The sequence below is a fragment of the Passer montanus genome, unplaced genomic scaffold (genome assembly GCF_014805655.1).
Source record: "Passer montanus isolate IOZ18808 unplaced genomic scaffold, ASM1480565v1 scaffold12, whole genome shotgun sequence".
Taxonomy (NCBI): domain Eukaryota; kingdom Metazoa; phylum Chordata; class Aves; order Passeriformes; family Passeridae; genus Passer; species Passer montanus.
The window spans coordinates 10,178,785-10,192,824 of NW_024358722.1; the positions used below are offsets into that span (position 1 = coordinate 10,178,785).

Here is a 14,040-nt window from a genome sequence, read left to right on the forward strand (position 1 = left end):
CTCAACATGCAACTTTGGATTTTCAGCTTTTTTTGTGTGTGCTATGAGACATGCACAAATAAAAATGAGTGGTGCCAGGTAATTATCACAGTAATTGTGATATCCTTATGTAGCACCTCAACAAATCAAGGGAAGATTTTGCCTTTTGGAGACAGAACATGAAGTGAAGGATAAGAAAATTGCCTATATAATGCTGCCACAGGGATGCCTCTCAAATCATTTTATCAGCAAAAAAAGGAAGCCATGTCTGCTGGTAACAGCTAAAGATCACGTTCTAATTTTAGCAGTTGCAGTTAACTCATTCCCAATGGAGTTGCACTTACCGTGAGAAGGTTTCTAACTGCTTCAGCACTGAAAGGAAACAAGCATTGAGTCATTCAACTGCAGATCTATATGCAAATATGCTTTTTGGCCCATGAAGGGAAAGCACATAGAATCCACTGCTATAGCGCAGTCAGCCAAACATTTCCACACATTTCTTATAATGCAAATGCTGAAAAAAAAAAATTCATTTACCAACCAGTGTTTTAGCTGTCCCTACACAGTCTGATCATTGGCATGCACATGCACTCTGTTAGGGACAGAGCGTGTGTATAGGAAATAGAGGCACACTGCATACCTAGAATTGGTGAGAAAAGTTTTTATCAACAGATATATTCCCCTTGACATTGAATGGTTCAACAATAATATTATTAATTTTATTCAATGGTTATGTTTATATCCCATATAAGATTCTGAAGACCATAATGAACTGTTTAATTTTTTTCAATTATTAACTCCCAGAATAGCAATTCTGTATAAAGAATTTAGTTCCTCACAACATGGTCATTTTCTCTGTTGACCTCTATTGCGTCTACAATAGAATCCACATCACCCAAAAAACTTCTTTATAGAAAAACTGATTTAGTAAAAAGAAATAAATATAATGTTTCTATAATTAGGAGACTTCTGGCTTATCCTAAAGCATGCATGTAATGCTAGGAGAATCCTAGCAACTCATATCTAAGGATGTTTCAAAAAAGAAAGGACACTCTTCTGGTGAGCAGTGATAAACATGAGGCTCTTTAAAGAGTGATTTTTTTCAATGAATTGTGTAAACAGATTTGCACTTCAGAATAAAATCTTGAGCAAGTTATTTCACAGTAGGGAATGAGAATTTCTTTTTCATTTGAAAAGGATATGAATAAAGAAAAATACAAAAATATTAAATCCTGTAAAGGTCAATAAAATTACGATGTAATGTCAAAAGGTAAGTGTTCTTGAACTGCCTTGTGGTTTTCTGCCTAGATTAGTCCCTGCTGTGAGCCTGTGACTGATCAGGGGCAGGGAAATCCCATGGGAGCTGGTCTCACACAGGCATCAGGGAGGATTTGGAATGAAGAGTGCAGGTTGTCACTAGAGATGAAACAGCAGCACTGGGGACCTCTGTATTCATTGGCAAAATTCACTGTCAGTATTCAGGACATCCACATATACACATAACAAAATTCATGAGGGTGATCCCTTCAAGGCATTAACATGCAGACAGATGTAAAAACTCTGCCTCTCCCCCAAAGTGGCCGTGGGCAGTAACAACTGGGGCTCAGCACCGTGTTAGTGTGCAGCCAGCTCTGCACAGGCAATCAGGCTGGGAAAGAGGGAAACACAAATGGAAGTTCCACTGCCATTTTTCCCCAGATGTGCAGAAACTGATAAACAACGGGGGAGCCAATGGCTTTCAAATATCTACAACTTAAAACAAAAGCCAAGCTGAAATGTATGAGGATGTGCATTACAACGGATACAAAACACATTCCTGTTCTACTCAGAAGGGCAGATTAGCACCCAAAAATATGTTAAGTTAAACTTCAGATGTAAACTCCAGTCCTTGTGTTTCCATGATACACAAGCTCACACTAATTTTAAAGACTACCTGCAGTCGCTGTTGAACTGTGGCCTGAGTGTAGAGAGAAGGGCACTTCCTAAAATTCTAGGGTAACTCCAAGGGTTACCATGGAAAGCTCAGATGATATATAATTCCCATAGTTATTTTCACTGCTCTTAATATTTCACATCTATTGCTACAAATATCTCAAATATGTGAGCAATTAGATACGGAAGTGTTACCTTTACAGAAATAATACTGCTGCTTAAATACAGAGAGGAAAGGATGACTGTTAAAAATATTAGTAAAAATTATTCTAAAATGGAATATATAATAAATAAATATATATATTCACTTTATCTATTGATGAATAATAAAATTGAGAATGCTGATGTGCGTCCTGGGTTTGATTAGCATGAATTAGACTGGTACCTCCTCTTTTAGTCTAGGACCAATATTATTACTATTTTTCTTTTTTTTCTCTGCAAATATCAACAACATATTATTGGCTTTTTAAGCTAAATTTCTGCAAAAATTTACCTTCTTGACTACCTACTTGATATTTTATAGATATGTGCATCTTAAGCATTAATTCACTAGACAAAAAGAAATATTTTAGGACAGAGAAATGAAAATTGTTGTGGACTGTTGCAAATAACACTGAAAAATAGTTCCCTTTTTTCAGGCTTCAATAATACGGAAAAAATTTTTCCTTTTCCTATAATAAGCATGTGTCTCTCTCATATGTATTTTTAATGAACAAATTCACATGATAAAACAGACTGGATCCTGATGGAGCACAAAAAAGTTCCCTAAAGAACCAGTTGTGACCTTAGATGGGATGATTATTTCTGATCTGAGTGTTCAGAACATGTTCAGAACCTAATGGCTGCTTCCTGGCAGCTCATTCTTATTTGTTGCTTTTTTTGGTTTTTTTTTTTTTTCATTCTTTGTCAGGACTGGGTAAATTGTGTGCTGCTTTTTCAAATATCTCCTCCCTAGTCATCTCTTCCCATTGCAATTATATTGCATTCAACTTTGCTTTTCAACTTTGTCCTGGCAGTGCTGAGCTGCATGATCTCCTATCACAGGACAGGCTGCCTGTCAGGGACTGCTGTCTGTCTCCACCTGCCCTCAAAGAACAGAGCATTTAATTGTTCTCTCAGACATCAGGGCATTCCTAGCAGCAGAACCAGGCAGTGCTTTCCACTTGGAGTTCTAAAGGCTGGAGACTTGCAGAGCCCAGAGGAGAACACGCTACCCCAGCTCCAAATAACCTCAGAGTAAAAGTGAAAGGAATCAAAGGAAAAAATTAGAAAGGAGACACATGTGAGGAAAGGAGTCAATGGAGATGGTATGAGGACAGGAAAGTACAAAAACAAAAACCAAAAAAAAAAAAATGAAAACCTCTGTGAAACACAAGGAACAGATTCGTGTGAAATAGTTTCAAAGGATAAAAAGCATTCCCTGCTGTGTTTCAAATGTTACTTTAAACTGTTCATTATTTGGAGAAGAGAAGCAGACACAAACCCCTGAGGACTAAGAGCCTTGCTTGTGTCCCACCCTGGCTGCAGAGCCAGAAACAGCTCTGCTTTCTCCCTGGTCTGGGTCTGCAGCCCTGGGAGTGAGGAGGGGGATTTCCTAGGATGAGAACAAGCAGAGCTGTCACAGATGAGTGATTTGCAAAGCCAGGACTCATCCCACTACACTTCAACCACCTGCAACTTAAACATCTAGTCCAGGTAAGTTGTCTGGGCTGCCTCCCAGATCAGAGGAGAGATGCTTGGTCCTGTAAGACTCTTGACTCTTCTCATCCTTTGACAGGCACTTCTCTATAACACTGGGAAAAAATTAAATTGAAAATTCTAAAACTTCAAAAGCTAATCAGTCTGACTTTCAGGATCCAATTGCTAGGGATTAGCCTGATATTACTAAAGTCTTTGTATCAAACAGCTCTCAAAATGCCATAATCTGGGCTGGAATCAGAAGCCTAGGAGTACATCAGCTCAGAAGCCTCTTACCACTCTCTCTGAATTGTTGTATTCCTCATTAAAAAAAAAAAAAAAAAAAAAACCAACAAAAAGTGCCATAATAAATTGTGTTGAAATAACCACCAGATTATCATGCGCTAGTATGTTAACTTTCCTAGATGAGTCTGCTATTAATGGGATTAAATGTGCACATTTTCCATGCCTATCTCTCTATGTATATGTTCTTTCTCTTCCCTCTTTTGATTATCTAAATTTTTCTTCAACTACCAGATTTTCTAGGCTTGTGAAATAATCGCAGAAGTGAGGAACAGTCTGATGTTACTTGTTGCAATTAAGCAAGATATTAAAGGTTTTTAAATAACAGGCCCTTTAAAAAAAAAAGCCCCACAAAAAACTGACTGTAACTTCTTGTCTTAGTCTGAATTAAATAAAGGAAGAGCCAGACAGGGGAAGACAAGAACAGAATCAAGGAACGCTCAGAAAAATAGTGACTCTTCCATTATATCAAGCACTTTTGGGAAAAGCAAAAGCTTGTTAAATTTTACCAATTAATCTGTAAATGAAAGGTTGAAGGAGATTATCATCTGAGTTGCTTTTAAAGGAAGTCGACTTCTAGCCTGGAAAAAGATGCTATCAGCTGTATATTTCTTTGCTGTGCATTATTTTTAAGTTCAAAATTTCAGAGGATAACCTGCACTGTAGATGCATTTATATTTTGCTGGATGATCAGAGGCGCCCAAAACCTCATTGTATACAAACTAAAATAAGTGAAATTTAAAAGTTCTAATCTTTGCCACAGAGAAGTAGCACTAAGTGTTATTAATGAAATGCTGATAAAATTAGTAGATAGAAAATGCAAAGTTTGGCATGTGCCAAACATGCCTCTTTGCTGTAATGCAACCTCAGATAATAATGTCAAAAAACTGTTATTGAAATAGTGGATCAGTAGCATGTATGCAGTGAAGCCTCATTCCCTGCTAAGATTTCATTTTTTCTTACCTGGTCTCTTCTGTAGCTATAAAGAAACCATCATCTGAAGCATCAAGCCAATTTTGCCTCTGTCTCTTGATCACTGGAATGGTGCTTGTCTTAATGGCACTTGCACTGGCTTGCAAGGCCTTCCCATTAGTCATATGGATGTGGGGAGCAGCATGCTGAAATCATAATGAAAGGGAAAGATGTTTGTCTGAGAATAACCATAATTCCATTAGCGAATTCTGCTGTAAAGGGCAGCCTACACACGTCTCAAAACCCATCTCATCTGCCTCAATCAGTACCTGGGGTAAGATAACAACCATGTGCCCATTGACATGTTTTATGCATAGGTTTTAAAGCTCTTTAAAAACTAAATTAACTATTGCTAATGCCATTTTATAGAAAAAGATATTGAGGCATGAGTCAATTCTAAGCAATTCAGAAACAGAAATGCATTGATTTTAGAAGAGAATTAACATTTTCTGAGAAAAAAACTAACATCCCAAGCAATAAGACAAAAGACCTATTTTTTCATCCAACTGTGGCATTAAACTAACTTCAAAAAATGCATACTTCTCACTTTGCAGGACTTTACATGGTTTTGTTTTTAAATAGAAGTCACTGAATAAGACAAATGGTTTGGTCCTGCTGTTAATCTGAAAACAGGAAAGCAGGAAAACAAAGGTTTTTATCACCATGTTGATGCCGTGGTTCTTAGGTTTACTCATTGGTCTTTATCTAGTCAGAGAGACCTGCAATACATCTGCATGCATTTCACAGCTGATAACATCAAACTGAAAATGATGCATTGATTTTCCACTAAACCTTCACTCAGAGTAATTGTGCAATGAGAGCAAGTACTCAGATCTAACAAGAGAAGCTGCCTTCTTACACATGAGGAGAGAGTTAAAATGTTTTCTGTATCATCTATAGCTAATGTTTTGGCTATAGATTAACACACCATGACAAAATGTTAATCTTGGAAATCTTAATCCTCTTTCCCACATAATCGATTAGCAGCAGGACTAACAACAATTGGACAGAACCGGTTACGATAGAAGACATTATACCATTATACAAAGATGAAAATTTGCTTACTTTATCTCACATTGATTCAATATCATGTTTTTTTAGGAAGAAGTACTATTTTCCTGGTGAAATAACACCCGTATTCTGCATTACTGATAGCATTTTTGTAACATTCCTAAAATGCACCCAGTGCTGCACATTTGTGTGAGTACCCTCTAATTAGAGGACCAACATCACAGTCATGAGTAAGGAAGAGACTGGTAGCACCCACAAAACCAGCAGAACAAAGCACAGAACTGATCTCTTAAATCATGTCATAAAAACATAAAAGCCAGCAAATATAAACAAGAGCATCATTTTTTCTGAACAATTCTTACACTCTCATTGTGACAAAACCCCAATCCACACCATTTGCTCTCTCCACTAGGACAAATTTTATGCATTGGACAGAAAATTTCCATCTATTCATTATGCTACTGTGAGTAACTGAGCCATCTCCTCTGTGATTCCTTAGATCTCATGTAACAAAACCAAACAAGAAGAGGAGAAACAAGACATCATATTTGAGTGAGTCACATATAAATCTTTCTTAGAGCTAAACTATTTTATTTTGTCTTAAAAACAAAGAAGATTTATGGTGAATTTAATTGTTGCACATGGGATCATTAATCTATCTTTGTAGCCCTTTTAAAATATTTACTTTTTTTCCCATTTTTTCAGTCAGTGTCTAGACTGCAGTTTGGCTTTCACATATTTTTTCATATAGGCTCTGGTGGGGAAAAAGACCTAAAAGACATGCTACTAGAAGTAATTCAGCTGTTATTTAGAATAAAATTCAGGATAAAGTACATAGGTGCTATGAAATTAGAAATTCATGAAGGTTTTTAACTGCTGATCCATTCTTGTACACAGTGGATGGTGCCTAGAGAGAGAGTAAGGAGTTATACATGGGAAACATTGCTACACATCAGATTTCCCATTCAATATTTGTATCTGGCAATTTCTTCTGCCATACACTACAGAGGAACATTCAAGGGCTCCAATGGTATATATTTGTTGTCTTTCCCTACTCAATAATGGGTTTAAGGTATCTTATGTAATGATTCAGATCTTTTCCCAGGCTCCTTTCACCATTGAATGTTTCCTTTGGTCAAGAAAAGAAGTGCAGGCAAAAAATGTTCAGAAAATGTACAAGGTCAATAAAGCATTTTTCCTGTGGCACAAACTCTGAAATACAGTGAAGCCTGATGGAAAAAGTACTTGTCTTTTCATGAAACTTTATCCCCTGGCAGAGCCAGATATTGCAACTAATTCTGAACTTCTGTTTTTTTCTACTTTTATTAGCCCCAACCCTCATTCCAGGCAAGAGATAACATTATAAAAAATTACACAAGGCTTACAATATAATCTCCTTTCTGCAGCATCAAATTGGTTAAAATTTTCTCTTTTATTTCCCTTCTACCCCAGCCCTTTCAAGCTATTTGAAGAAATTAATTAAATTTCACAGAAGGACAAGAGAAAATAAGACCATTGTTCTCCAGTCTGTGCTAGGGACCACATTAATTTCAAGTTAATAAAAACAATTGAAGTTCTTGACCAGGAAATCAGTTCATTAGTTCCTCTCAAAAACTATATTCACCAATGTGCATGAAAATGAGCATTCAATGCCACTGTCACACTAATATCAACACCAAGAGCAAAATGAACTTTCATACAAAGTACTCATTAAATGCTTTTCTTTTATGATGATGAACTCAATTTTCCCTCCTAGTTATGCCAGAAAGGTTATGAAAGCCTCAAGAATACTCCCTGTGCTACCACAGAAGTCCTTCTCATTTAAAACTCTGCTTGCAAAAAGCTTCAGTAATTTCCTCACAACACCACCATAGGCAATCAGCAGCTGCTGCTTTGATTTTGACTCTGTACATCACTAATGAGCTGTGCTCTGAGTTAGCAACACAGCCACTGCTGTTAAGGGTCTGCATGTCAGGGCCACGTCAGAGCAGCACCTGAGCATCAGGAGTTTGCATTTTGGACAAATCTTCCCCTGTGATGAGTAACTCCTTTGTCCCAAGTTCTTCACTTCAGTCTGAGCACATTCACTGAGATCTCTTGTTCCTCTGGGACAAAACTGTTGCATGCTCAAAAGACATCAGGAGAAAAAACTTTGAGTGCAATTCCAAGAAAAACTCCTCAAGACAAAGGGAGCTCTGATTCAGGCAAACTTGCATCCCTTAAAGAACACAAATATTTAAGTCATCACAGGGTTATATCTGGGAAGAGTCTCACCTGTCAAACAGGTGGTGTCCAAGCTGCAGAGTGAATGCACCCTCGGAGACCAAAGGCAATCTTTCCAAGGTCTTCAACTAGGAGGATTTTACATAAACACTGGGGCAGCTTCACCTGCCCCCTGCTAACCCATTTCTCTGCTGCTTGCAAGTGCTGCTCATCAAAACTCACCCAGCAGGGGCATGAATTTCCCATCTCCATTCATTTCATAGTGGGCAACTGAGACACCTACAAATTCCAAGAAATGCTGGTGGTCCCTTCATGAAGAAGCTACCTGTCTTTGTCCCTGTCAAATCTTCAGGAAGCAGCAGCACTGAATTACTACTGTACATCAGGTCTTTCAACACAAGGCCACAAGGCACACCTGGCATAAGTCTTTGCTGTGGCAAGGAAACCAAGGATCATTATACACATGATATCTGTTCTAGTGGCAGCTATGAGTCCAATGAAGTCCAGATACCATCCCAAAAACACCTTAAAGTGGCAACTTAATATAGAATTTTTATTAATGAGAATACATCTCCTGTCCTCACTGGCTCCCAGAGAAGCACAAGGACACTGAGATGCATGATGGTAAGACAAGAGAGGAATCCTGTACAAATTTAGAAATGGGACCCAGATCCTAAATTCCAGCCAAGGTTCCTGCCTATGAGTTGCCCAGTTTGTACTGCTATATAAGTGGTCAAACATGTATTACTTGAGAACCACTAAAAATTCTGAAAAGACACTCAGGTCTGAAAAGACATTCAGCTTTGAAATAAAATACATAGCACCCACAGTAATTCAAAGTGTAAAAATTTACAGTGAACATTTATGCTGAGGCTGAAGGAATGTTTAACTGGACTACCATAAACTCCTGAGCAGATTTCAATTTATGATTTCTTATGTTTTCCCCCATTGTTTTTAAAAGGAAAACATTCCCATTGCCTTAAATTAACATTTTAAATGTTTTTTTTTGGTTGCATCTTTAAACAAAAAAAAAAAATCAACTGAAAGCAAGCAGAGCAAAAGAAGCTCTCTACAAGGAGAAAAAAAATTACTAGAAGAAATCAGCTATGCTCAGATGACTGGGAATAACCCATATTAATTGGTTCCATATATTTTGCATTGACCTAATTATACAATCCATCATTTAAAACAAGTTTAGAATTACCTTAAGTTTAAATCAGGTATTGATTCTCTTTTGCCACACCTGAAGTATTCCTATTTCCAAAGGGATTAGCATTATACATTTAATAAGCATCAAGGCTTGGGGCTGGTTTACTTATTAATAGAAATGTGAGATGAACGCAAAAATTAATACTCAAAATCTCTTCACAGCATGAAGTCGCAAATGTTGATAATAGTATGCAGGCACGCAACCACTTTGGGTATAGAATTTCATTTAAAAACCCAAAGGCTATTAAAAATGAATGATTTTCAAACAACAGATCATCTATAAGAAAATAACCAGGTACTCAGCACAAGTATAATTTTGGAACCTCTGGATTTGCTACCAAACCTTTCACAAGCACCTACAATAGTTGTAATACTGAAAATCTAAGTCAATCGCTTTTCTGTGCAAGGGAAACAAACTCACCAAAAACCCCAAAAGAAACAACCCTCCTAAAAGATGACAGCTGTCTTGCCAAAGCATCTGGGCTAAAATAATGCAATGTTTATAGTCCCTGTTTGTCATATATGGCAAACAAGCCATATAACCTCTAAATAAATCATGTCTTACAAGGTATCATTTTGAAGTAAACAGTTATGGAAATCAGTAAATTAGTAATGAAATATTAAGCTAGGCAACTATGCACAGAATAAAAAGAAATTTATTTTATAGTCAAAACAGAGCAGGCTCTCCCTCTCCCCCCATCACACAGATGCTTAAAATATTTTCTGGGTTTTTACTTTCATGAACAAGAATCTGAAACAAAAATAGGCAGCTATCCTTGCATTTAAATACAGAAGAAAATTCTTGTAATGACCTCAGAAAAACTGGACTTTGTTTTTTTAGCAGAGCATGCTCAATACTTTGCTAGCTTTGACTTCAGCATAAATCTGAATCTTCAGAGACAGGATCGGATTTAATGCCTTACATTATTTCAACACCTATAAATGCAACTTTAAAGAATTCAAAAACTTCACCTTGGTAAGAAAAAAGTTCTTTTATATCAAAGCAGCCAAGGCAGTAATACAAATCTGCTGTGGTACCTGTCACATTCTGATGACTACAAGTCATGCTTTAACTTTTTATGTTACAATACAACTGTAACCCAACAGAAAAAGGGGATTTAATTCAAAGTAACTGTTTATTGCAGTAGCATTTTACATTGGCTCTTAGCAGCATTGCTTTACTACATCTGTACTGAAAGTATCATCTCATACTGTTTCTAATGCAAGGAATACCATATTTCCTGGTTTTACTGACAATTTCCACATACTCATTGGGAAGTAAGAAATTTTCCTTTACACATTCAGTTATGCTTTAGTTGCAGAGTAGAGCAGACATTGCTACAACAATTTCTCACTAAGAAGAATACTTACTTTTATTTCTGCCTTTATTTATTTTAGTGCCATGAACAATTACTGTACACTGACTGCAGTACATTCACTTGAGGTCTGAGCCATCTGAGCTGTCAGCAGAGAGGTCTGGAGAGGTTCACGACACAGGAACCTCAAAAACTCAAGCTATTTAAAAACTTTTTCCTTCTGTCTTTAAAAGTTAGGACATGTTTTGGTGTGAGAGAAAATATATAGGAAAAATCCTCACTCTTTTGGCTCAGTTTTTAGAACTGTTCTGATGTATTAATGGAAAAGAGAGACTGAGTATCTTCAGAGTACTATTAATAGGACAAAAAAGAGTAAAGGTAAAGCAGAGTGAAGGGTTCACTAGCTTCAACACAATCGCCCTGCTCTTTTCCCAAAACCAATGCAGTATGGAAAATACATTGAAAAGTTTTTCAATCCCTTCCAAAATTTTATAACAGAGGAATACACTTGCATAACTAAGCATCATCTTTTGAAATGGGTGTGTTTAAAACAAATTCATAACCAAGAACAATTACATCACATCCAGTAGGAAACAGAAACATCACTTTTCCAGACATCTCTACTGTTTTGAAATGTGTTATGTATTCCTTACCTATTTCTAATTCATTTGCACTGGATTATTAGTGGCCATTGATGATAAAGGCAATGAACTATTTTAACCCTTTATCCTCTGTAGAGTGCAGAAATCCATGGGGGAATTTACATATCCCATAAATGCCATACTAAAAAGAGGTAAATAAACTTGAAGGAACACCTCAAAAACTGCAGGAATGGAAATAAACAAGCCCATGTCATGATTTGCTGGGGCTTATTCTAAAATTTCAACACTCACCTCAAAAACTGTTATTTTCCAAAAGCAGAAGGCCCTCTCCTCAAACACCCACAGAACAGTCATCAATCATGAGAGATTGAGAAAAGTTTTCTCTATGTGAATTGTTGTTCAGCCCTTACCTAACTTTATTATGAGTTTAAAAAAGAAAGGGACCAACATTTCACCCTATAAAAATGCAAGATAGACACTAAATGCATGACATTTTTTTACATAAAGCTTTCTAATCTCATTTTTGAAGGTGTATCTATCCTCTCAAACATTTCACTATTTCTGGAACCCAAATTATCAAACTCAAGGTAAAGTCAGAAACTGGCCTCTGAGGAATGTTATGCAAAAAATTGCTCAGGTATTGTTCTGAAATTTAAGTGTGCTCTGACCCATGCAATATAGATAGAATGCAAGAAATTTGACATAATCCAAAATCACTTAAACATAGAACATAGAATTGTAGTTTAATTTTTCAGCTATTCAAGCTGACAGCACTGTTACCTCTTAAGCTCTCAAATCTCTGATTTTTCCCCAAGATTTCTCACGAAATAAAGAGAGACTCATTTTATGTCTACAATGATACTGAAATTTAAGAAAAAAAAGCCAATGGCTTAGGATACTACTATACCTACTTTGTTTTAAGGGAAAAAATCATAGCTATAGGCAGATCAATACTGATAATCTCTATACTTACCATGATTGTTCTTGTTGTATGGCTGGATGATTCTGGAAAATAAAAGAACCACAGTGTATTAGAATGTTTTCTTTATCCATGTTCTGATGCTCACCCTGAAGGCTAAGATGCTACTGCTCAGCTACAACAATGAACACATCAAAAATGCAGAGACTGGAAAGATTTCTCATGAAATGAGCATGAGACTCATCATTGGTCCTGAATATATATGGCATGCTATAATATGCTGTTAACTGCACTCGTTCTCTTTGCTTAATTATCCTCTTCTGCAAGAAAATATAAAATTGGAACTAATTCATAATTCATCTTTGAAGAAGTAAGGGTTTTTCATTTTGCTTTCAACATATGGCATCACGAAGGGTTAGCTCTGCAGACAAAAATACAGATAGTATCAACATAATTCAATTACTGTTCCCATTTCAAAAAAAGAGTTTTATAAAACGAGACAACCCTTTTTCTGAGAATTTTGAGGTGGATGCTCAGTTTGAAACTGACAAAGCTTTTTGAGAAATGCAACATGCACAAAAGTTAACTATTCTCTCCCATATGCTAAATAAGGAGTCAATCAACTGAGCTCATGGTTATATTTATATAAATTGCAGAGCAATCACTACTAGGCCAATAATTAGCATAGATTTCATCTTGCTGTTTAACTCAGATTACTTTTGCTTTATACTTTCCCCAAGAACAGAAATCACATTCTCTTTGGCTTTAAAACGTTACAGTTCACATATTAGAGACCTTGTTCTTTTTCCAAGCAGTGCAACTTCAGTAACAAAACATAAACAGTTAAAAAGCCTGCAAGAAAACTCACTTAAGGATGAAAGATGAACACTACCAGCAGTCTCACAGATTTGGTCAAAAATTTGGATAGAACACCTTGTTGGCTATAGAGAGTTCTTAAGGAAGGGACATTTATCAAAATCACATGTTTTTATAAAATGTGTACAAGTCTGAATGAATTGAATTAGCAGAGTCTCAGTTCTGCAAGCAAGACAAATGCTAAATAATTACTTTTTAAAATTCTTTTCTAGGTTTGAAATTGCAGCTTGCAGGGTTTCTGACTAGTATCACTTACACAAAGAATTCTTGAAGGATTTTATTATTGGTAAAAATTGTATTAAAGAGATAAAAAGGACATGAGAACAGCTGCATATATCTCTCTCAAAAGAAAAAAGTAATTACCCTCCTAAAGTGGCATTTCCCTTTCATTTTGAGGAGTCACCTTAACCTGAAGGTATAGTTCAATGACTGATAGAAAAAAAGTAAGCCATTTTAAAGATATCAAACTACTTTTAAACTCCAACATTTAACAGAAATTCCAGTATCTAGTTTACATTTACATTTGTACAATTCTGCATCCTTTATCAGTTTTAAATAAGAAATATTTATATCACTAAGGTCACATTAACAGAAGTACTGTAACATGAATACCTAACTAAAGCCAGCAATATCTTAGTTGTGAGCTCCTCTACCAGCCCTCTTTTCCACTCTTTTTTCATGCAAAAGTTATCATATATAAAAATACATTTGGGTCACCAGTCCTCCAAGTAATTTTTAAACTGGTAGTATAAGAACTAAATATTGTGACAGTCTACTGCTTCCTGATACTTGAACATATTTGGCACTCTTATAGAGTAAGAGAAGGTCACAGTAGAATGAAGAACTCTGTAATCTGTTAAATTTTTATCTTCACACTAATTTTTGTTATTAAAACTTTTTTTTTTATCAGCCCAGTAAAATAACATTACAGGACCTGAATATTCCTGGGAAAATACAGAGACTGCATTAAGGGAATAGTAAATAACTGAGATGAAGATTCATTCCATTTATAGGCATAAAT

At 36.1% G+C, this 14,040-nt stretch overlaps 1 protein-coding gene across 4 annotated transcripts in view; it reads right to left on the reverse strand.

Annotated features, from left to right (window-relative positions):
* MTA3 (metastasis associated 1 family member 3) overlaps positions 1 to 14,040 on the reverse strand; it is a 138,071-nt gene that overhangs the window by 16,298 nt on the left and 107,733 nt on the right. For 2 of the 4 annotated variants that reach the window (XM_039697925.1, XM_039697927.1), the window contains exons 17-19: positions 12,198 to 12,229; positions 4,855 to 5,009; positions 324 to 351 (exon numbers count right to left, since the gene is read on the reverse strand). In XM_039697925.1, coding sequence (XP_039553859.1) covers positions 324 to 351; positions 4,855 to 5,009; positions 12,198 to 12,229 — 215 coding nt within the window. The remainder of the gene's footprint in view (positions 1 to 323; positions 352 to 4,854; positions 5,010 to 12,197; positions 12,230 to 14,040) is intronic. The other 2 variants (XR_005626381.1, XM_039697924.1) reach the window with 1 other exon arrangement.